Consider the following 25,091-nt stretch of genomic DNA (forward strand, 5'->3'; position numbering starts at 1 on the left):
GGTTTAAAGACTTGTGCACTGGGGATTTGGCATCGTGGGAAAGGAACCGAATGAATGTTTCCTTAAACCAAAACTCTGTTTTAGAAAGGTCTTATTTCTAGATGTATGATTTCTTGGAAGAGACCAGAGCTTTGGTCTGTAGTCATCTTATACAGCATTTATCCTGGTTTTCAATCTTTTATATAGCTTGCTTTCCCTCAAGTCTCATTTTAAAGTTTTAGATGGCTTTAAAGATCTGACAGTTCTCTCAAGATGACATCGCTGATTCTCTGCCCGTGTTTTTCAAAATGTAGGCTTGAAAACCCAAGAGGGCTTTAGAGGAAAGAATGTTGGAGCTTTGTTTTAGCTGTATGCCTCAACAGCTACTGCAAATTGCCCCCACCCCTGTCCTACATTACAGGTTGCTTTTATTTTTCTCCTTCATTCCATCTCCACACACAAGTCTTCATTTTTGTGTTCTCATCTCCTATTATTTTGTTGTGATTAATAAATTAATTGCTTACCCTTCTTTCTTTCTACTCTCTATACCTGCTTCTTTTCATGTTTTTCATGGAAGGAAAATGTTTTGTTAGGAGAGCCTGCTATGTTTTCTAGAGGACAATAGGCAGGCCTAGAGGAAAATAATATATTTTAGAATGAGTGTTTGAAAAACCCTATTTTTGATTGGAAGACTAGTCTGAAATGAAATCCATTGTTTCAAGTTACTTTTGTTGGTAGGGTTGTGTAGGATGAGAATCTTAGTTCAGCTTGAATGTTCGAAGTATCATGTTTTTAATTTTGTATAGGGCAGTTGTGTAAAACACTTTTAACGCTTTACCTAATGTCATAAAGCAGTAGTTTTCATATTTTAATGCAGGTAAGGATCACCAGGGAATTTTTTAAATGCATAATCGTGAGCCCCACTCCCAGGTATTCTGAATTAGTAAGTCTGGGCTAAAGCCTAAGAATCTTCATTTTCATCGTTTCCCAGGTGACTCTGATAAAGGCCACTCACGAAGTATACTTTGAGAAATGTCGTCATAGAGTTTGAAGTGTCACCCAAAGGCTTATAGTGGTTTCTTTGATTTCTTTTCTAACTTGTAGCAAGTCGAAATTGACAAGTCACAGCTGAGCCTGGCGATGGCAAGTCATGATGTGCCACCAGATGCTGTGCGGGACAAGCAGTTACGCAGACTGCCGCCGTTAGACACCAGCACCCTCGTGGGGGTCTTTGTGGAGTATGTCATCTCTCCTAGTCAGTTCTACATCCGAACCTATAGCAGAGATTCCTCAGAGCTACTTGAAGACATGATGATTGAAATGCGGTAGGAGTCTGTTGTTTTCCATGTATTTTTCAGGTATCTCATTCTAAATGAGCAGTTTGCAAACATTTTGGCCTCAGGGCTCTTAAAAATTAAGGACCCAAGAGAGCTATTGTTTATTGGTATTTGTCATATAGAAATTAAAAATGCAAAACTTTAAAAATGTCTTTTGTTAAAAAATGATACGTCTATCTGTATGAACACAAATAACACATTTTTATGAAAAATAACTATTTTCTGGGTATTAGAAGAGTGGCATTGTTTTTACATTTTTGTAGATCTCTAATATCTGGCTTAATAGAAGAAAGTTGGATTTTAATATCTGCTTCTGTCTTTAGTCTCTTACGATACACATTGTTTTGGGATACATCTGGCCTCACCCAGATACATAGCTGGGAAAGGAGTATTTTAATAGCCATTTCAGAAAATTGTGAATATTCTTTGATCGTCTACCATAACTTGACAGGTAGTGATTTAATCATGCTGCAGAGAGAGAAAATATATTGAAAGCTGAGGAGAAAGGCTATTGGGTTTGGGAATTAATAGGCCATTGATGTCTTTAAAACGTCCATTTTAGGAAGTGCTGGGGAATGAAGTTGGATTACATTCTGTTCAGAGAATGTGAGATAAAATGAGTGTATACGTTTCTATTTGAAGACATTTGTTGCTGGAGAGAAGGTTTGGATAAGAAAAAGGAAAATAAAACTGATTGGTATTAATATGCATTAACAAATCAGAAAAAGTGAGGATATTTTTCTTTGCTTTTTGCCAAGACTTTCCTGCTCTTGATACATCAATAAAACTGATCTTTAATTTTTCTTCCCCTATGCATTTCCATATTGTGGAATTCCACAGGCGCTGTTACTCTAATCAACTGGTTTCTGATCGATACACCATGCCAGACTATTTTGTCCAACCCGGACATCTCTGTTGTGTAAGGATTTCGGAGGATAAGTGGTGGTATCGGGTCATTATTCATCGAGTCCTTGGGAAACAGGAAGTTGAAGTGTTCTACCCAGACTTCGGAAATATAGGAACTGTTCAGAAGTCCTCCCTCAGGTTCCTCAAGTGAGTTAAATTTAATAAGAAAAACATGAGTTTTGAGTTATAATGCTGAAACACTATGGAGTTAGGATCTCTCTTCCTTTTCTCTCGCCGTCCTCCCTCTGTCCTTCCTTCCTTTCCGTCCCTCTTTCTTCTTAGTGTGGACTTGGCAAACGGTCATTTAGTTTCACAGTTGTAGTATAATCTCTTTTCTCTTTCACATGACCATGAATCTGAATGGACCAGGAAACTAAATTTCAGTCTCTTATTAAGAAAAGGTTTCTTTGGGCCGTGCTAAGAGCTGCATTTATATAGCAAGCTTAAACAGCTCCTGCCGATATTTTAATTGCATGGTTTTCAAAAACTACTATGTTTTACAATTTTATTTCTTAGATTGCTCTAAAGTGTAAGACATTAATTTAAAAATGCATGAATAAAACTTCTGAAATGGTATGAATAGCTAAAATCAAGAAATGGATTAGAAATTCCATAACATGCAGTTTAAAAATATGATTAAATATTCATCTATTTGATGATCTGTTGCAGGTGCTGCTACACAAAGCTTCCAGCTCAGGCTATCCCTTGTTCTTTGGCGTGGGTGAGACCAGTAGAGGTAAATTTGCTTGTTTTCCCCTTAATCAGCAAATATTTAATGCCAGGAACAGTACGAGGTTCTCAGGATACAAAAAAAAGCATGGATGAGCCCTTAAAGAAATCAATGTAGATAGTATGGAAGGCAGACATGGAGACAAAAATAGTTGTACTGTGTCATATTTGCTATAGAGATTTTTACAGTGAATGGTAGAGGTGCAAAAGAAATAATGCTCGTCTCTTTTCAGGGTAATCAGGGAAGGCCCCATAACAGAGGTGGCATTAGAGTGGAACTTTGAAGGAAGACCGTGTTTTCCCTAAAATAAGATTTAGCTGGACTATCAGCTCTAATGCGTCTTTTGGAGCAAAAATTAATGTCAGACCCATTCTTACTTTAATATAAGACCAGGTCTTATATAATATAATGTAATATAAGACCAGGTCTTATATGGTATAGTATAGTATAGTATAGTATAGTATAGTATAGTATAGTATAGTATAGTATAGTATAATATAATATAATATAATTTTTCCTCCAAAAGACACATTAGAGCTGATGTTCCAGCTAGGTCTTATTTTCGGGGAAATACAGGATTAGGACTATAACTGGACAAAAAAGAGAAGTCATTTCAGACAAAGTGAGAGTAGCATAAAACATCTCAAATTTGAGAAGTTTGAAGTGGTTTTGTTTGGCTATGTCATATGGGATGAGCTGGAGTTGGTGTCCAGCAAATGTTGTCAGAGAGACCTGAGGCGGAGCTCTGTATCCATGTTCAGGAATCGAGACACTGTCCTTTTGATGCTGGGGAACAAAGGTTGCACATAGGGTACTACCACAGTCAATATATGTGTTTTAAAGAATTCTCTAGTAACATCATGTGGGAGATGATTGGAGAGGGAAGAAGCAGGCGGCGTTTTCATCCATCTAATTACATTTGTTTATGTAGGTATGCACCCAATTTCACGTTTTTTCCCCTCAGAACCCTTAGTTATACATGCCATACACTTTTATTATACCATATTTGTCCCTTTAACCTACATAACGTCTCAGTTGCTTACATATACATGGATTCTTTTTCCCTAAAAAAATTTTAAATCTGAAAAACACAGTAAAGAGGAAAGAAAAAGAAAAAACATTACCTATAATTTTACCACTCAAACACATTAAATTTAGAAGTTCCATGTGTGTTTCTTTGAGTTTAGCTTATTGGTTGTTAGGGGTGAGGGTTTTTGTAGGATTTTGAAGGTTTACATGAAATAGTAATCCTGTTATTTCATATCTTGCTTTTTCACTCATCATTCTAGTATAAATATATTTGTGTTATCATAGTTCTCAATTTTAATAGATTCATAGCAATCTCTTAGCTAAATGTGCATCATAGCCTGTTTATGCCTATATTTATTTAACCTACTTCTGATTTTTCAGTATTATAAGGAATTCTTGCTGAGTATGGTTTTTGTGCAAGTCAGTGTTCAGGATTGTTTTCTAGGGTACATTTTATCCCTGACTAGGTTTCCTTTTTACTACTTCCAACAGGAAGCTCAGGGCTAAAGTTGTGACTCACTGGTAGCCATTATTACTCTCATATCAGCCAGGTCGCTTCCAATATTGGTTCTCTGTTTTGTTTTCTTATTTCCTTCTTAAACTGCTTCTGGCCTTAGGGCATTTGCCCATTCTGATCAATGGAATAGTTTATGCAAAGAATTCTCACGTTGGCTCATTGTTGTCATTCAGTTTTTTTTATTTTTTATTTTTTATATTAGTTTCAGGTTTACAAACCAACATAATGATTAGACATTTATACCCTCACTAGGTGATAACCCACCTCCAAGTCTACTGCCACTCTGACATCATATATAGCTGTTACAGTACTATTGACAATATTCCCTGGGCTGTGCTCTGCAGCCCTTGAATGTGTGTGTTTGTGCGTGCGTGTATTTCATTCAGTTTTAAGCCCAAATGTTATTTCCCCAAGAAAGACTTCCTTGACCAGGTGACTAAAGTGCACCCTTCCACTTCAGTCAGTCATTCATTGTCACTTTATTATACCATCATTCATAACACTATCTGGTATTATCTTAATGATTTGTTCACATAATAACACAAAAATGTAAGCTCCTGAGATCAGGGACATTGTCTCGTTCACCACTGTATCTCCAGTGCCTAGATCAATGCTTGGTGCTTTGGTAGGTGCTCAGTAAATGTTTTTATTTTGAACTAAATGAATCTGTTTCACTTTATTTCTATCTTTTTTATGGTTTTAAAAATAGCTAATGCATTTGGTAGTGGCAGAGTAGCAATAGCATAGTACGGTGGGACTAACCTAACTCCCATAGACAAAATCCATAGGAGGCAGAAAAGCAGAAATGTACCCTTGGAAGTCAAACTCCAATAGGTAAAATGAGGGATTTTTAGCTTCTTTCCTGACGTCACTCCCAATCTGCAGTTCTGCTGGTTTGAAGAGATAGAGGAAATTGTTTGGGACTGGCAGAACTGCTAGAAGTTAGGGGAAAATACTTGAAGCGAGGGAGCCACAGAATGCGTGAATTCAAGAATCAGTGTGTATAATCTGCCCAGGTTATTAGATGACTACTAAACTTTGCAAGCCCTGGGGAGAACCCGGTGGCCCTGGTGAAAAATCACTAGCTTACCTAGTCTTTCTTTTTCTCACCTTGCATGCCCTCTTTTGAAGAGACTTTTTAATCATTCCACTAATTAACACATTATATTATTTTAGTGATCAGGAAATATATATGTGTGTAACAATGCAAGGACGTTAGAACACTTTAACTTCTTTAACCTCCTCTTCTGATCTACTTCGGTTGTGTAATTGATGCTATAGTTTTTGACCCCTTAGGAAATTGACCATATAAAATAATAATATCCATTTAGATTTTGTTACTGTATTTCTCAGTTTCTTAGTTCTTCATTCTTACCTCTCAAACCCTTTGGGAATATTTTCCTTCTATTTGAACTATATCGTTTAGGATTGCATTTTATGAGAGTTTGCTGATATTTACCTGAAAATATCATTTTGCATTTATTCTTGAAAGATATATTCACTAGGTACAGAATTCTAGGTTGGTAGTTAGTACCTTTAGCCCCTTGAAATATCATTGCACTGGTTTCTAGTTTCCCTAGAACATTTGAGAAGTCAGCTGTCAGTCTAATGGATGTTCCTTTGTAGGCAGTGTCCTTTTTGTAGCTGTTTTTAAGATTTCCTATTTGTTGCTTGTGTTCTTCAGTTTTAGTATGTTTATATGTGGATTTATTCTTATTTATCCTACTTTACGGTTCATGGGATTTCTTTTATTTGTGCCTTGTTACTTTTCATTAAATCTGGTAAATTCTCAGCCATTATCTTTTCAATTAAAAGTATGTTAAACCTTCTTGATTTATCTTCCATATCTTTTAACACCTCTTCTGTATTTTTCATATTTCTGTCTTTCCATGCTGCATTGTGGATAATTTTTTCCAAATCATCTTCCACTTTACAAATTTATTCTTCAACTCTACTTAATCTGCTATTGAATCAACCTATTAGGTTTTTAATTTTGATTATTGTGGTTTTACATTCCAAAAGTTTTCTTGGTTTTTTAATTCTGTTAGATCAATTGTTACAGATTGCTGATCTATGTAGAGGCTTTCAAATAAATTTGTTTTTTGTTTGTTTTTACTTTAAGCAAATAAGTTTAGTTGTTTTATAATTGGTCTAGAAATTCAAATAGCTAAAGTTTTTGAGGGCTTTGTTTCAGTTAGGTTGTTTCTCCTCGTTCTTTTTTGTGATTTGTTGCGTCTTTGTGTGTTTTTTATCTTTGCCTATCTACTGCCCATGGTCTTTGAAAAATTATTTGTAAGAATAGTTGAATAATACAGGCTGAGATTACCTACCCTAGAGAGATTTACATTCACTCTGCCAGGTATCTAGGAATATTACCAGTCTGGAACCTTGTTCATTTAAATGAACCCCTTGAGGATTTGTGGACCACCCAGGTGATGTGAAACTTGAGCAGCACATCCATATGAAGGCTAGTTTCTCCCCCCGCCTCATTCCCCTGTATCCTGAGTGTGTACCCCTATAGCAACTCAAGTTAATGAAGGAGGGTTCTCCTCCCCGCTCCCTGCCGTTGGTGGATACTGGTTTTGTTTTCTGTTCCCTTTGACCAAAGTTCAAATTTGCCTGGATTAGCAGATACCCTCGAGGCAAAAATAACCCCCACTTTCCCTTTAATTTTGGCTTGATAATTTGTTACTCTCTTATCAGTTCTTTGATGCATTTTGGACACATTTTGAAAGTATTTTATCTAGAATTTTAATTATTTGTGTGAGAGGATTGGTCCAGTAATCTAACTCAACCATTTCTGGAAAATGAAAGTTTTTCACCATGTAAGTAGTAATATCCCCCCATAATCACATTTTTTATCATTTTCCCTTTATTCTGACTTTTCTCATCCCCAAATTATAAATATCCTCCAATGTGTATTTTAAAGGTTTTATTTTTCTACTAAAATCTCTAGTCCATCAGGAATTCATTTGGGTATTTGGTTACTATCATTCATGTTTGAATTTATTATCTGGATTTTATTTCAGGAACATTGGACATCCAGAGCTATTTTGCAGTTTCAGAAGTTGTGTGGTTTGAAGCCATTAGTGGGAGTAGTGGATGAATATATAGATGGAATCCTTAACATTTTTCTGTGTGATACATCCTCAAATGAAGACATCTATTTCCATCATGTCTTGAGAACAGAAGGCCATGCTATTGTATGCCGAGAAAATGTCCCTTCTAAGGTGGAGCAGTCTGGATGTATTTTGTAATGTATTTTATGTAACCACAACACTTCCAGGTATAAGAGAATTTAATACAGAAGGTTATTTGTTTTATTCTTTAATCTTAGAGGCATCTGTGAGATTCCTGCCTTCTTAATGCAGAGCACTCTCTTAATTTACAAATGACCACAAAAAACTACATTTGGCTTATTATCCTTTATAATGTGAATACTTTTATTTTAAATAATTGATTGAAGGTTTACCCCGAAGTATTTAATTCTCTCAGGTGTTCTTAGAGAAGAAGAACACACTCGCTCTCTTATTTTACAATTATTGATAGTGATGTCTATATCACGGTTAATGTTAATATTGAAAATTTTTGTGACTAGGAAAAACTTTCAACGTGGAATTTTTTTTTAACTATGAAATTTAGAAGATAATACATTTCCACAACATTTGAAAATTACGAAGTGCTAACTTTTTCACTTTTTCTCTGAATAATTAAACCCTTCTTTCTTTTTTGAATCCTAGGGTTTCAAAGAACTCAACCCTTTAGCTTTATACACTAAATCCAGTGCAGGGCCAGATGATGTTGTCTTGACAGAACTGGGTTGTCCTTCCCACCAGCACTATTTTAATGAAGACCGAGAGATAAGACCACAATTAAAAGAGAGTGATTTATATACCCTGGTAAGAGGTTTTTTTCAAATATTATAATTCTTTTTATTATCGTTAACATTTAATTAGTACTTACTATATGCCAAACACTATAAATAGCACATTAAGTATGATATAGTGTTTAATCTTCATAAAATTTCTGTGACATAATTACTATAATTATCCTTATTTTATGGTGAGGATACTGAGGCTTTCCAAATCTAGGAAAGGTTGGAAACTTTGCACAATGATCTTAACAATTCTCCCTTGTCTCATTATTTGCTGGTTTAAACCTTTGCTTTAGTCATGCTTCCTCCAATACAAATTCTTATACACTAAATTCCACTGCTGCGTTGGTGCAGTTGTGATGTCACTTAACTAATCCAAATGCTCTTCTTCTTCCCTTGACACTCCTCAGATTCTTCTTCAGATGTTCTCATTTTTTTCTTTCTCTATAAACCTTTTGGCAACTTCCACCCACAATAAAAATATTATAGTTTCAGTAGTAAGAATAAAAACTAATAAGAGCAGCAACGTTTATTGAACTCATACTATATGGCAGGCACTCACTTATACTAGTTAATTTATCTTCACAACCACTTTTCCAGGTTGGTACTTTCATACCCCCACTTTAGATATAAGAAAATGAAGCACCTATAAGAACTTCAGTGATTTTTCAACAAATGAACAAATAAACATACCCTGTGAGTCTTATATTCTTCATGACGTCAAGTACTGGTCTAAGAATATAGGGTGTGTGCAATCTGAGAGCCAAAATAGTGGGTTTTTTGGGACATGATAAGGCTTTTTATTTTCTTTGAATAAAATGTGAAAATATTTTAAGTGTGTTTATATATCTGACTTTTAAAATTGTAGATAGGATCTTATTTTTTTTATTTTTATTTAAATTTATTGGGGTGTTAGTAAAATTACATAGATTTCAGGTGTACAATTCTGTATTACATCATCTATAAATCCCATTGTGTGTTCACCACCCAAAGTCAGTTCTCCTTCCATCACCATATATTTGATCCCCTTACCCTCATCTTCCACCCACCACCCCCCTTACCCTCTGATAACCACTAAACTATTGTCTGTGTCTGAGTTTCTGTTTCTCATTTGTTTGTCTTGTTCTTTTGTTGTTTTTGGTTTATATGGATCTTATTTTTTTAGTAGGCATTTCCCAATTACTTGAAAATATGTAAAGAAAAGGCCGTTTTTGACTACTGGGAAATTAACCTGTTCTGAAAAATATGTATGAATGTTTACTGCTGCATGTTTAAGAAATATAAGGATTTTAGATTTCTAGTTTACCTTAAAATTAATTGGACTTGTTTGGCCTATAATGCTTTTGGAAGCCTGAATTTTTTCTTAGTCATTATTACTTGATTAGAACAATTGTATTTCCTGATTCTTACATAGTAAATCAAATTCAACCTTTAAAATTTTTTAAATGTCCTATCATCACTCTGTTGATGTTTTCAAATAATCATAGTTCAGTCCTGAAAATGAAAGAAGATTATCTTTTCTGCAAAAGAGATAAGGCTTAAAACTCCCCTATTCCATCCAACCGGTATTTTAATATACCTGGACTTACATAGGCTACACACAGAGACACACACACATACACCAACCTCTGTACACCTCGTCCCTGTAATTCCTACTCTTCCTTCAAGCATTCTAACAGTTTTTGTTATCTTTTTCATTACATTTTCTCAGACATTCTCCCTCCCCGATAATATTTTGGTCCCATCTTTCTGAAGGCTCTATGCTGAAGGTTGTACTGTGATTATTCAATTGTGTATTTTCCTGCTATATTTGAGTTCCTTTAGAGCTGAGAGCTGTTGTACTCATATTTAAATCATATTTAAAACTACCCTGTACACATTTCATAATATATGCTGGATGAATGTTGGCCTGATCTAGTTTAGCAGGTTGGGAAGACCTAGCGTCACGGATAGTTAGAAAATAATGTAGCATTTGTGTGAACCATAGTGAAAAATTCCCCCAGAATATTATAGGCACGTAGATTTTGGAAGCAGCATTAGTGTAAGAAATAAAATAATTTATCTCTCATATTTACTAGCAAGATATTAATGATGAAAAGACTTTCATTCACCGTAAATCTGTGTCAGAGGAGCCATTAAAGGATTCTGAATTCAATTCTTTGAAAACCCAAGATAAGAGCTGTAAAGAAGATTCAAAGTGGTTCACCCCAAAGCTAAAGGATCTGAAGGAAGAAAATGAGGTAGGAAGAGAAGGAAAATAGTTTTTTGAAAATGTGATTCATGTATTATGATTAATCCATAAGTGAAGGGGACTGGAATAAAATAGTTCTTTAAACCCTACTGTTTTCACTGCCAACAGAGCATCTTCCACAGATGAATTACAAATCCTCTAACAGTCACCAATACCAAAGTTGAAACAGCATAGCCTTGCTCACAAGAAAGGGCATTATCCGGTGTTGATGTGTTAGTTACTATCCCATAGCTTTGGACAGTCTTTCAAGAATTGTGCAGTGATTAGAAACTAGTATTGAGAAACAAAATTAGGAGAACCCATAAGGAAAATGTTGACAATTTTTTGGGAGAACATATGTATTTTATTTTTTTAATCAAATGTTTATGTACACATGGCTTAGATTTCCCCTTAACCCTTTCCTCTGCATTTCTTATTTCACAGAGCATCCATTTTCATCTTTTATCTGCTCTTTCGGAATTTACCTCTATTTCATTCATTAAACAACATGCTTATATTGTTATTTCCTGATTTTTCGATTTTAAGTATGTGTGCATGTACTTCCCACTATGAAAGATGATGGTTTAGTTCTCTTTCATCCCTTCACCCCACCACATACAAACATATCCTTTTTGTACCCCTCCACTATCTCACTAGCATAGTTTCGTGTTTCCCCAAAAATAATACCTAGCTGGACAATCAGCTCAAATGCGTCTTTTGGAACAAAAATTAATATTAGACCCGGTCTTATAGTATAGTAAAATATTTTACTATACTATAAGACCGGGTATGATATGATATATGATATGATACCCGGTCTTATATAAGTTTGCTCCAAAAGACGCATTAATTTTTTTCCTCCAAAAGACGCATTAGAGCTGATTGTCTGGCTAGGTCTTATTTTCAGGAAAACACGGTTATATCAAACTTTTAGATCACCATTCAATATTATGACTCTGTAAATGCCATTCACAGCCATGTAGTGTGTTATGACAACTTTTCCTTTCCTGTATAACTTTTATTTTTTCCAGTGTTAGTATTTCTTAAAAATCAACACAATAAAATTGACTGTACCATTTTGTATTTACACCAGCAGTGTAATGAAAGTTCTGATTGCTCCACATCCTTGCCAACACGTATCGTCAATTCTTTCGATCTTGCTATTTTAGTTGGGTGTGTAGTGGTATCTTATTGTGGTTTTAATTTACGTTTCCTAATGTGCCAGTGGTGTTGACCTTCTTTTCATGTGCTCATGTGCCATCTGTATAACTTCATTAACAAATTGCCTGTTTAAGTTTTGCTCATTTTTATTGGACTATCTTCTTTTAATTGACTTGTAAAACATTTTTGTTGTGGACACAAATCTTTTGTCAGGGGGGTGGGGTGTGTGTGTGTGTGTGTGTGTGTGTGTGTGACCAGTTCATGGTTTACCTTTTCCTTAATAGCGTCTTTGGAAGAGTGATGAAGTCAGATTTGTTGATTTTCTTTATAGTTTGAGCTTTGTGTGTGCCCTGTAGAAATCTTTCCTAACCCAAGTAAGATTTTGTCTTATAAAAGTTCTATAGTTTTAATTCTTACATTTAGGCCTGTGATCCAATTCATTAATTTTTGTATATGATGTGATATAAAGGTCAATGTTTATTTTGATTGCACATAAATATTCAGTTGTTCCAGCACCATTTATTGGAAAGAATATTCTTTTTACATTAAACTGCCTGATATCTTTCTCAAAACTCAGTAGGCTGTATATGTGACGGTCTATTTCTGGACTTTTTATTTACTCTGTTGTTTTGTTTTTGTTCTTTGAATGTTTGCTTTAGGATTTATAGTCTATATATTTAAATTACTAACTTCAAATTATCACATGTATAGTACGAAAACCTTAAACAGCATACTTCCATTTTCCCCTTCCCAGCCTTTGAGCTATTGTTATAGTTTTTACTCCTTCATATGTTGTAAATCTCAAAATCCATTCTTATTGTTTTTGCTACAAAGTCAGTTTTCTTTTAAAGAAAGTAAAAATGAGACAATTCTTTTTTGTTTCCTCATGTGTTTGTCATTTTCAGTGTTCTTTATTTCATTGTGGAAATCAGGAAGCCTGACTTTTACAGCAAGAGCTTTTCTGCAAAGAGCCAGAAAGTAAATATTTTCAGCTTTGCAATCCAAACAGACTATGTTGCAAATCCTCACCATGTAGCACCAGAGTAGCCATAGCCAGTACACAAATGCATAAGCATAGCTCTTTTCCAATAAAACTCCACTTGCAAAACAGGTGGTAGGCTGTAGTTTGCCAATGCCTATTGTCAGTCCAGCTTGTCATGTAGTACTATTTTCTTTTTTTCTTGCAGAACTTTAACATTTCTTGTATTGCCGGTTTGCTCCTGGTGTATTCTCTCAGCTTTTGTACATTAGAAAAAGCCATTATTGTCTTTTTATTCCTTTAAGGTTGTTTTTATGGACGTAGAGTTATAGCTTGACAGATTTTTTCAGTGCATTAAAACATGTCACTCTGTCAGTGTTTCTGACAAGAAATCCGTTCTTATTTTTGTTCCTCTGTACAGCAGTTCCTCCTTATTCATGGTTTCACTTTCTGTGATTTCAGTTACCCGTGGTCAACCATGCCTGAAGATACTAAATGGAAAATTCCAGAAATATTTCATAAGTTTTAAATTGCAGGCCCTTCTGAGTAGCATGATGAAATCCCTTGCCATCTGCTCCATCCCGCCAAGAACGTGAATCATCCCTTTGTCCCCCATCTCCACGCTTTATACATTAGCCACCTGTTAGTCACTTGGTAGCCGTCTGGGTTATCAGATCAGTTATGTTGAGAGAGAGAGAGAGACCACATTCACATAACTTTTATTACTGTATATTGTTATAATTGTTCTACTTTATTATTAGTTATTGTTGTTAATCTCTTACCATGCCTAATTTATAAATTAAACTATGTATGTATGAACAAATAGTACATACAGTATCCATCACTATCTGGGGTGTCAGGCATCCACTGGGGATCTTGGGACATATCCCTTGTGGATAAGGGGGCTACTGGAACGTATTATTTTCTCCGGCTGCTTTTAAGATTTTCTCTCATATCACTCACTGGTTTTCAGCAATCAGATTAGAAGGTGCCTTGGTGTGGTTCTCATCGTATTTCTTCTGCCTGGGGTTAATTGAGCTTCTCGGGTCTGTGAGTTTGTAGTTTCCGTTAACTTTAGAAAAATCATCAGTTTCTATTCTAATCAGGCCCTTCCCAATCTCTCCTCTCCCAATCCCACTGACCCCACCTTGTGCTTCCCAAGGCTCCAGTGGGTCCCAGCCCTGACCCTGCTTTCATCCTGGTGGCCTTAACTGCAGTGGAGGCAGAACCTCCCAGGAGGGGAAGCAACAGACTAGCCGCTGGCCAACTTGCCATCATTCCAGTAGAAGAGTTTCATCTAACCCTGTGCCTGGGCCTGTCTGCGATGCTTCCTGCTGCCTGCCCAAGCAAACACCGGGGGCTGGGAAGGCAGCAGGCAGGGCCTGGAAGGTAGAGCAGCTGAGGTGCTAGGGCCCACTCGGACCCTGCTCTGGAGATGTCTTGCATAGGCTCTGTGTTAGGAATAAATGTCCAACCCTCAAAAAGAATTCAATCATCATTTCTTTAAATGTTTTCTCAGTCCCTCTCTCCCGGGTTTTGACTCCAGCTGCACATTACACATGTGCTAGACCATTTGCTGTTGTTCCACAGCTCATTGACAGTGTTCTTTTTCGCATTCTTTGTTTGCTATTGGATTGTTCCTACTATTATGTCTCCAAGTGTACTAACGTTTTCTTGTTCAGTGTGTAAGATGTTCTTTTCCCATCCAGTGTATTTTTCATCTCAGAAACGATGTTTCATCTCTAGAGGTTTGGTTTGGATCTTTTCTATAGCTTCCATTTTTCTCCCCATCATAGTCATATTGTTCTTCTGCCTTCTTGAGAACCTGGCTGGAGTATTCAGATAAGAGATATTTTAATGTCTTGTGATTCTAGCAGTGTATCATTTCTGCATTCTGTCAGCTGTAGTATTTTGAAATCAGCTTCTATTGATTGATTTTTCTCCTGATAACAGGTCATATTTTTCTGCTGCTTTGATATCTGGTAAATTTTTTATTGGATGGCAAGACACTATGAATTTTAGATTGTTGACTTGGGTCTTTTTTTCCCCTTTCTCCCTCCCTCCCTGTCTTCTTTCCTTTGTATCTATATATCTACCTTTTTATTTATTTATTTGAGGTGGAGGGAATGCAGTGAAATTACCTGGAATTGGTTGGATTCTTTCTGTGTTTCTTTTAGGCTTCATTAGGCTGGTCTAGAGAAGGCTTTACACTGTTGGTCTGACTATTTAGGCAGTACCTTTCTGAGGGTATTGTTGGGACTGGATGTCCTGTGTGTTAGGATATCCCTACAGTATGGCTGGTGGGAACACAAACTGTTTTGCCCCCGTATAAGCTGCAGTGATTGTTCTGCCCGCTCCTGTCTGATAGTTTTCCCCTAGCCTTGGTGGTTTCCTGACTCATGCACGAGTTGGATCACTACTCAGCCTAAGACTTAAAGGACCTCTCTGCAGATCTCCAGCTGTTTCTCTCTCTGCAGCTCTTCTCTTCTCTGGTACTTTTCCCCCCAAAATTATAGACTCTGTTGTCTCAACCCACCAAGACCTCCAGGCTCAGTTTGGATTCTTCCTCCTATGCTGCATGCAGCCTGGAAATTATCTCCTGACAGTGAGCTAAGGTACTTGTAGGGCTCACTTCGGTTTTTCCCTTCTCTCAGGGATCTCAGTCCTGCTCGCTTGTGGTTCAGTGTCTGAAAGCTGCTGTTTCATATATTTCACCCAGGTCTCCAATTGTTTAAAGTAGGAAAGATTGTTTTTCAATCCTTGTTGAATTAATATCATGTCTAGAAGCAGAAGCTTTGCTGCTCTTTTAAATTCTTTGATCATGTATCCCTGCTTTCATATTTTTATATCTTTTAAAATCTGAGTTCACCAAAGACATCAGGTAAAACCGTATTATTGCATTAGAATTCACCATATCTTTTCTTTTCTAGTGGGCATTTTAGTTACATGGTTAGAGTTTTACTCTTTAGAATACTCTGTCAAATCTTCCTTGAACATAGTTCGTCATAAATGTGTTTTTAAGGTCTAGAGCAGTGCTTTTCAAAATGAAGTCAGCAAGACCAATGCCAGTGTGTGAAGCGTTTATGATGGTGGACAATACAATAGCACATTGTTCAGCTCACCGAGATTATTTTTCCTGAAGCAGGACTTTCTTGAAGGAAGCGGTATGCTGGCAAAAGCTCCTTCCTTCGTTATAGGCAGGTAATAAGCACTTCCTAGACCAGCTACTTTTAGTAGAACTGGTCTGGCATACACATGTGAGCATGTCTAGCTTTCTCTTCTTTGGCTGTTCGGGTCTCCGGGACATGTGAGTTCCCAGCAATTTATTTCATTTGAAAGGCTCATTCTTCTAAGTTGAAATGAATTCCTGAAGAATTCATTTTATGGCTGATAACTGGCTTTTGGAACTTCATAGCAACCAGTCTTGGTCAGTTTTGTTTTTACACTGGTACAGACTTGGAATTGGAACCACTTTGGCAATAGAATATGTCCATGGGACACTGTTTTGCTCACTGCTGGAAGGAAATGGGGGAGATTAAGGACTCTTCCCTGGAATTGGAATTATATCCAATTTGTGATATCCTAGAAAGAAAGCTTCCCTTCCTTATTCAGAGTGCATTTTTTCCCTCATTTTTGCCTCCATCTAGACAAGATTTTATTTTATCTCAAGGCATGATTCCCCATCCTCGGTTCCTTTCCATTTGTTGATTGGTTTCCAAGCCGCATCCTCTCTGATTTGCTCTTGGTAATTGTCACCGCCTAACAGAAGATGATTGCAACACATGTTAGTAAAGCTCTAGAATAGGAGAGAGAAGGCAGTGAGTGTGAGAACCCCTTGAAAAGACCTGTGCTTTCTTTCTTTTTCAGTGGAAAGCTCTCCAAAGAGCCTAAAGAATGAAGATTTTTCTAGTAGCCATGCTATTACAGTGTTCAAAGATAAGAGTCATGGAGCCATGGACCAGCTCTCTTTGATTTTGTCTCCTGAGCACCAGATTTCTCAGAAATTCTACATTCCTCGAAGTACAGCCACTGCTGCCTTAGGAGCTGCTGCCCGGTTAGCCACATCCAGGAGCTTCCTGCACTGGTACCCCAGTGTGAAACGGATGGAAGCGTGAGGGAGGAAGGGAGGAGAGAATAAACCCACTGCTTAGGGCCTGCTGATTTCCCAGGCCAACACAAGGAGGAGGTATTGAGACAAAACAGTATTTTGGTAGCTGAAACCTTTGTCTTTCTGTATGACTGTATGGTACTTTTATTGTGCTAACAGTCTACTTTGTTGTGTAAGTATTGGCATTTATTGTTAATTTTTAATTTTTATTTATGTTTCTTATTCTATGTAGTTTACTTTTGTTTAATATAGTAGTTTAATGGAGTTTTTATTTTTTGTTTTTATGTTTCTATAAATGGTTTTCTTGAATATATCATGACTGATAAATGAAAACTGAAAAACTAATGTTTTGTGATCCATATTTAGTAAGAAAAAAATCATCTCATATCCCTGTCTCCAGAAAAAGCATGTCTGAATTTTAAGACTGCTTTTTCTATCCATTTTAAATCTTCTGTATCAGAGAGAGAATTCAGGGCTTCGATCCTTACCGTCATTATTTCTTTGAAGTAGTAGGATCTATAAGAAAATCCACACCCGAAGCTTTGGTAATACAAATATATTTACATTTTAAAAAATTAAGCTGTTTTTCAGTATAGCCAATTCCTTGGAGACTAGTAACAAAATTATACAGACTGATTGTTGAAACTTAGCTGAGCCATCTCTGTGGTCATCACAGTTTGCAGGGACCTTAACGTGGCAGTTCCTCAACGGTAGTATTGTTTAAGCATTTTATATAACATGATGTTCTCTGAAATTCAATTGTGTGAAATACTATATGACATTCTATTAAACTCATAGCATAAACCATCGAGAGAAAAGAAAAGAACAAAAGGTGAAATTAAAGAATGTGTGATATTAATTTGTGGTAAAATACCAGACTTCTCCCCAAAATTAAAAAATCCAATACAGAAGCGTGTCTTAGAAGTAGATTCAGAGAAAGAGGTGTGAATTACAGGCTGGCAGCGTGTAACTAGGTTCTCACCTTTCCAGGCCCTCTTCTAAGACCTCCTGTTTTGGCAGCCAGTGGCAGAGCTAAGCCTCTCCTCCCTTTCTCTCTTTCTACAATAAGGAATCTCTCCTCTTTCCTTCTCAGTTACTTAACCGGCAAAATGCACACTGAGGAAGGGAGTGAGATGAGAGTAAATATAAAAGTACATTTAAATTTAGAATCTTACTGGCTGAAACTTCTTTCTTAGAAGTAAGTAATCGTAAAACAAAGTTAAACCCAGAGTCTCTAAATGCTGATAGTTTTTGGTTTAAAATCCTTAGAGAAAACGTGTAATGAAATAAAATTTAAAAATCTAGATTCGCCTTTAATTCCAGTATACCTAGAATAATGATGGTATACCAACTGACAAAAAATAAAAACAACAGGTAATCTAGAAACATTACTGATAGTTGACCCAACAGAAAGAACAAGCTCCCATTTGGATTTTTATGATTTTATATCAGGTATTTTTATTGGGGAAAACTGTTGAAGAGTTATGTGGAGGGTCAATAAACAGTTAAATATGACAGTTAAATAGTACTTGTGATACTCACCTGTGATGTGGAGGAAATCATGTATGTTTAGGTAATTACCCATAATTTGTTGGAATGATGCTTTTCAAAATTCTTCCTTTAAAGAAGAAACCACGTTTGAGTAATATACTTCACCTCTCCAGCTGGGCAGTCATTGGGTTTGGGACAAGGTGAATCAGGTAGAAGCAACATTTACATATTTAGTAGGTCAGACTGTAACCCTCTCTGTAATAGTACTCAGCTACCAGGAGGAACTCTGCCAATGCTGGGTAACCTGACAGCGACTGATTTTACACTTTGGCAATTACATGGGGAGATTTTTGTGAAGGCCCTTTCAGAATCCTATCCATTTGCAAATGGCCAGATAGAGAATCATTTAGACAGAGCCATCTCACACTGATAAGTGTCAACACACTTAGAAATAAGCCTATTTAGTAATTAATAGTTAACGTCCTATTTGAGTTAGCAGAGTATAGAATGGACTGTTGAGAGGCTTGTGTATTTCGACCACTTGGCTTTGACTAGGACAACCAATCTGTCCATTTGTTTACCTACCTTTTAGATGGGCTTTGTTTGGTAGTTAACTAAAATGGTGCAAAGCATCAAACAAATTTAGTAGTTCATTTGAAAATTAGTAAATAGTTTTCGGTATATGGGCAGGAACAGCAATAAGAAATGTTCAAAAGATACATAGATGCTCTGTGGTTTAGGGTTAAATTAATTGTTTTTTATTGTTAAAAGATGGGTTGACATCTATACTTGAAACAGCCCCCGTTCCCACGTATTTGGTGCTAAGGATCTATTAGAAGTAATGGAGGTCCCCAAGAAATGTTGACTGGGAGGTGGGAGCCTGAGGTGTGTGAGAGGGAATGGGGGTGAGGACATACAGGAAAACCCTGGTTATAAACTCTTTAGGGATGGAAGAGGGAGTGGTTTTACTAATAGGCCCTCAGGTTTTTAAGTCCAGTGGCTTGTAGCTAATACCGCTCTTCCTAAAAACACACCATGGGGATGAGGGGCCATTCCAACTACAGTCAGCCATGCCTCTTCCCCCTAACTCACGCATTTGAGATGCCAGTTGTCTATTTCAAGCGTGGGTATAACTAGAGGCTTCTGCCTTCAGTCAGACTATGTTTAACTTAAAGACTTAGAATTACAGAAATTTGATCTAGAAGGGACCTTAGATGAGGAAATTTGAAGCCTAGAAGGACTGACTTGCCTACAGTCACACAGCTTACATGCCCTTATCTGCTGACTCCTAGCTCGGTGCCCTTTCCACAGGAAAATATTGCAACTCTCTTGTGTAGTTTAAATGATTTGATGTCAGAAGACATAGTTTGGTAAATATGTCCAAAAGACTGGTGGTTCTGGTAGCTGAGCAAACCCCTGGTTTGGGAGAGGAGAGGGATAGATTTACTAAGATCTCGTATTCCTGAACATGGATAATAGCTTAGATAACAGTGGGCCAGCTCTACCAAAAAAATCTGAAAGGGAGGCATTATAAGGGCTGAGAAACCAACATCTTATAGAGCAGTCTTTCTGAAGCGTCCTATTAATTTTTATACGGTGTAGCAGACTTTTCTAACAAACTTTTAATGTCTTCTCTGACTTAAATTCATCTTATTTATACATCCAGTGCCACGACAGCATTATTCATAATTTTGCAGGAGCCATCCCTAAGACTTATTTACAAGATTTCATTTCCTAAAAGCCCATTCAGATCTTGACGTTTGCCAACATGCCAACCAAGGCGTGTATCAACTAAACCTGTGTTTTCTTTGAACTTAGCCCTATTCCTAACAGTGTAGGTGTCTTTTGTCTCGGTCCCCAGTCAGCCTGGTAAGTTTTGGTGTCATTGGCCTATTGGAACCAGAATATTTTAAACTCTGCTGTTTAACCATGTAGACAAATTGTTTTAATTTCTTAGTCAAAGACTGCTGTGATATTTAGAATCATAATTCCCTTTTGTTCCACTTTTCACATAACATTGTTTGATCTACCCCAAAACTGAGTAGAGAATTTATTCACAGCTAAATTTTCTTGATTATAAGCGTAGTTTTCAAGAAATGTTTTTAGCTATTTCTGTTTGGTATAAACTTCGTATTTCTTTTAAAATTATTTAAAATGTTTTTTAATTTATGGAAAAATGGTTATAAGAAACAGTGTTTACTTGATTATTACTTCTTGATGTGCAATTCAGATGTTTTGATGAGGAAACCAAATTTATGAATCTCTGCTCTCTCAACTTTTGTTGTAGAACTAATGGAAAGTTACTGGAATCAAGGAATTATGATTAGCCTATTCTTTGGAGTGTGTAACAGCATTTTGTTTGATTTGTTTAAATATTTATGAAGTTGGCATTTATTTTGTTAAAAATGTTTAGGTGTTTTTTTTATAATTAGTTTTTGTTGCGGTGATTCTGCAGGAATGATAATTTCACTTAAATATGTGACCCAAAGAACTTAGTTGAGTAAAATACAAAATTTGTGTAGTTGTGGAAATAGAGATTTGATATTCTTCTTGACTAAAATATTTGTCTTCGTTTTTAGTCCACGACTTCTGTATTCTTAAAGTACTTTGGCCTTTGTAAATCTTTGCCATATTGTAGATAAATACATTTATCCCATGAAATTGGAAATTCATTCACACTGGAGCCACTTCTTAAGTACCTGAAAGCCACATTGCAAAGACTTGTTTACTTTCTCTTGTTTATAGCAACATGTCAAACACTTTTAAAACATCTCCCAGTTTCTTAAATTCTCTTGAGACCATTCCACACACTGAATACCAAACCTAGTCCCATCTGTGGCTGTAATTCAGTGCTCTGTAAGTAAGCAGTTATGCTTACTTGATTTCCTGATGCCACATTCAAAGCTTTGCTGCAGTAGCTCTTCTGCCTAAAGCAGATTATTTCCACATGGATCACAAACTCCATTTAGGAGGTGTTTGCTACAAACTTGTCCTTAATCTGTCATTCCACTGGACTTAACTAGAAGAATAACTTCTTGATAAAGCATCCTCTTACTGTAGTGTTGTTACCCAGGTTCTGATGGAAAATCTCTTCTTATACCACGTATATGAAAATACCTGTCAGTTAAATAAGACTCTGTGTGCGCCATTTAGGATATTGTTAGGCAAAGTATATCCCCACAGAATGTTCCATATTTCTTTTTCATGATACTTTCCTCTTATTGGATGATACCTGTTTTCCCCTTGGCTTAGCAGGATGAAACTTAAGCAAACATACATGATACAGGCCAGAGCTAATGGTTTGTCCTTTGTTTAATGAATTTTAAAAGTCACATCATTCCTGTACTGATCAGGAGTAGGACAGTTAAGCAAGTTGAGAGTAAAGGGGTGGAACCCTTCGTTATAATGAAGTGATAGCATCCTCTGTACGTCTTATGTTCTAGGCAATGGGGCTACTGCTTATGATCAGGTAGACAGTGTGTATTTCAACAACTTTTGCTGCGATTGATGGAAGTTTTGTATTTGCTAAACTTTTTAGATTCACAAACTGTGTGCAAGCTTGGCCTTGTAGGTTAACCATCAGGAGGAGCTTTCCCAAATGGGGACTACATCATCCTCCAGGGGGGCTGACCCCATTGTCCCACGTGTTTCAGTGAGCAGCCAGGGCGGGGAGCTACTGTGCAGGAAGGTGGTCCCAACCACAAGAACCCCCTCCACCCCGACACACAAACGTCCTGACCTTTCTCACTGTAGATTTTGAACTTTAGAATAGTAAGGAAGGGGTGAGAGGAGCATGCTACCCGGTGACAGGAGAACTTTTTCAAACTACTGATGCTGCCCCCTCCTGCCCGCCATTTCCTAGTTCTTTGCCTCGTTCTGAGAGAGTCCACTCCACCCCACTCGTCCTTCCATGCAACTCTGACACTGTGGGCCCCTCTGACACACTGGAGCATCTTATGCCTCGAAACACTGGCGTGGGAATAAGAAGTTGAGAACTGTTGTGTTAGTCATTTTTATTTTAAATAAATGAAACAGGGTAGTGATAGACTCCTGCAACTGGTTTTTAAATTTCATTTTCATTTAATTGTGGCATGAGCACTGAACGTGAGATCTGCCTTCTGAACACAATACAGCATTGTTAGCTATAGGCTTAATGTTGTACAACAGATCTCAAGACTTACTCGTCCTGCATTATTCAGCCTTTAACCCCACTGATTAGCATCTCCTCATTTTCCCCAAACTCAATTTGATTATCTAATATCTAAATCCCATGTTCATTCGTCTCCCATGGTGCCATTTTCCCACTAAATATTGTGAAGATGTCATGTGGACAGTATATGCCTAAATCGTGGCTTTTCCCCTCTCCCAATAATGACCAAATATTATGGCAACACGGGGAGTGTTGAAACAACATGCCCAACAGCGGAGCCAGTGGTGACTTCTTTAACTGTTTATGGACTCAAACAGTAATCAGGTTATCTTGATTTGGCAGGATGCGTTTGGAACCTCGGCTATGAAACCTAACAAAATGGGCCTCCCTGCAGTCTTTGGAGTGCGAGGGGGCTCTAGGGTCACAAAGGGCATCAGCTGAGGGTTGGTTGGTCACACTGCCCAGGTTTTCCTTGAAGGCTAGAGAGCTGAGCTTCCAGGAGCAGGGGCTGAAACAGGAGAGTAAGAGTGAAAGTGGTGTGTGAAAACCTCGTGAGAATTTTAACTTGGGGGTTATGAACCCAGGATTTCTCTACCTGCCTTACTGCCTAGAGTACATTGGGTGGAGGGAATATTTCACCAAAGCTGGATTTCTTTCTTTTTTTTTTTTTAACTCTGCAGCGATTCGATTTTGCTTCCTCCTCACTGCTAGGTGGCGATCTAGGACAGGAGTTCAGGGGCCAAGCCTGGTGCTAAAAATCCTTTCCTTGCAACACTTTGCTGCGTAGCACTGTAGAGTTTCAGAGTTGGAAGTGGGGCTTATAGTTCACTTCATCCAACCTCTCTTTACTTGAAAAGACAAGTGACATAAGTGAACTCTTTGGGAAGTAAGGGTCTCAGAATAATTCTCGTAGGAGATGATCTTACCACAGTCCAAAGTTTCTCCTAATTTGATCCCACAGGAAACTGCCACAGAGGTTTCCCTTTTTACAGAACTTAGACTTGAACACTGTATGTCGGCCTTTATTACCTGAAGGCGGTGGGGAAACACCAACACTCCCCTAAGAAGCATGTTTGGGAGCTACAACTACTATTTCTATCTTGCTCCACTGAAAAAGTTCTAAGGAAAAGAAAAAAATAACCTTTCCATCTTTATTTTGGAATTTTCCAAGCAGATATATCTTTTATTTCCTTTACAAATTTCTGACTTAGAAAAAATGCAAAATTCTTACAATTTAAGCACATTTTGAGTCTTTAGAAGGATTTTCTTATCACGGTGTTAAATTGTGTGTGTGTGTGTGTGTGTGTGTGTGTGTGTGTGTGTATTTTCTGGGGGGAGGGCTTTGGCAACCTGAGATTCCCCAAAATGATTAAGAATGCCTGCAGTTCTGCATCTGTGTTATAAGACTATACGCTCTCCAGGTTCTCTGGGGAGACGGAAAACAACTGTTAACCCTTGTGACTTCACTTTCAAGTGAAGACAGGCAACTTCTGTGGTTCAGGGAGTGGGTTTAGCTCATGACAAGATCTTGAGTCAGTTATAATAACCATCACTTGCATCGGGCTTTACACATCGCAAAGCAGCAGAGACAGCTGCTGTCAAAAGTTAATGAGTTTAAATCACATTAACACAAGGATAGTAGCTAAGATGGGAAGTTATTTTATAAAGTCGGTGCACTATGCACTTCTGGGCAGCACTGCATTTACAAAAGAGGTGGACCTGTATTTACAAAATTGTTTGGATAATAAGAGCTTTATTGAGTTTAGATAATGTACCACAAGCGGCTTGTTCCAAGGGCTTTATGTAGATTATCTCATTTAACCCTTCCAACAGCACTATGGGGTAGGTACTATTATTACTCCCATTTCACAGATAAGGAAATTGAGGCACAGATAGGTTAAGTATCTCCCCAACACTGTGACAAATTAATATTGTGTTATAATAGTGTTAATCATATCAATTTACTAAGTACTTATTATGTGCTGTACCCTTTACATGTTTTATTTAATTCTTACAGCACCCCTATTACTAGTCCTTTTTTACAAGAGGAGACACTTGAGGCTGAGAAAATGAATTTACCCAAAGCCCCGTCTAGTAAGTGGCAGGAGCTAAGTATGTCTGATTCCTCCAAAGGGCTGTCTGTTTTGTCTCCCATTATACTTCTTCTCTGCCCTCCTGAGCCCACTCCAGTTCCACCCACACCATTCTACCAGAAGTGCTCCTGTTGAGGTCTCCAGTGACTGAATCCCATAGGCCTCAGTTCTCATCTCGTCGGACCTTTCAGTAGCATCCGACACTCTTTCCCGCCTTCAGGGACATCACATTCTCTAGAGTTCCCTCCTACTTGTTGGTCGGTCCTTTGCATCTCCTTTTCTGGCTCCTTCTCTTTTTCCTGACCTCTGGAGGGCAGCAGTTATTATCTTATCCATTCCTCCAGTCTCCTGGCTTTCATTGCCATCTGCCTGCTGAAGAGTCCCACATTTATTTGTCCAGCCCAGGCCTCTCTCCTGAACTCCATACTCAAATGCCTACTTGACCTCTGCACGCCTATCCGAATGACATTTCACACTAAGCAGGTCCAAAATGGAATTCATGACCTT

General features: G+C 37.4%; 1 protein-coding gene across 1 annotated transcript in view; it reads left to right on the forward strand.

Moving 5' to 3' along the window:
- TDRD5 (tudor domain containing 5) overlaps positions 1-24,719 on the forward strand; it is a 42,890-nt gene extending 18,171 nt beyond the window's left edge. The window contains exons 9-18 of the mRNA XM_074322444.1: positions 1,084-1,304; positions 2,157-2,369; positions 2,892-2,958; positions 7,528-7,728; positions 8,239-8,397; positions 10,451-10,612; positions 13,905-14,131; positions 15,259-15,347; positions 16,610-16,853; positions 24,509-24,719. Coding sequence (XP_074178545.1) covers positions 1,084-1,304; positions 2,157-2,369; positions 2,892-2,958; positions 7,528-7,728; positions 8,239-8,397; positions 10,451-10,612; positions 13,905-14,131; positions 15,259-15,347; positions 16,610-16,853; positions 24,509-24,719 — 1,794 coding nt within the window. The remainder of the gene's footprint in view (positions 1-1,083; positions 1,305-2,156; positions 2,370-2,891; positions 2,959-7,527; positions 7,729-8,238; positions 8,398-10,450; positions 10,613-13,904; positions 14,132-15,258; positions 15,348-16,609; positions 16,854-24,508) is intronic.
- The last annotated feature ends 372 nt before the right edge of the window (positions 24,720-25,091 follow it).

This window comes from Rhinolophus sinicus, linkage group LG17 (assembly GCF_036562045.2).
Source record: "Rhinolophus sinicus isolate RSC01 linkage group LG17, ASM3656204v1, whole genome shotgun sequence".
NCBI lineage: Eukaryota > Metazoa > Chordata > Mammalia > Chiroptera > Rhinolophidae > Rhinolophus > Rhinolophus sinicus.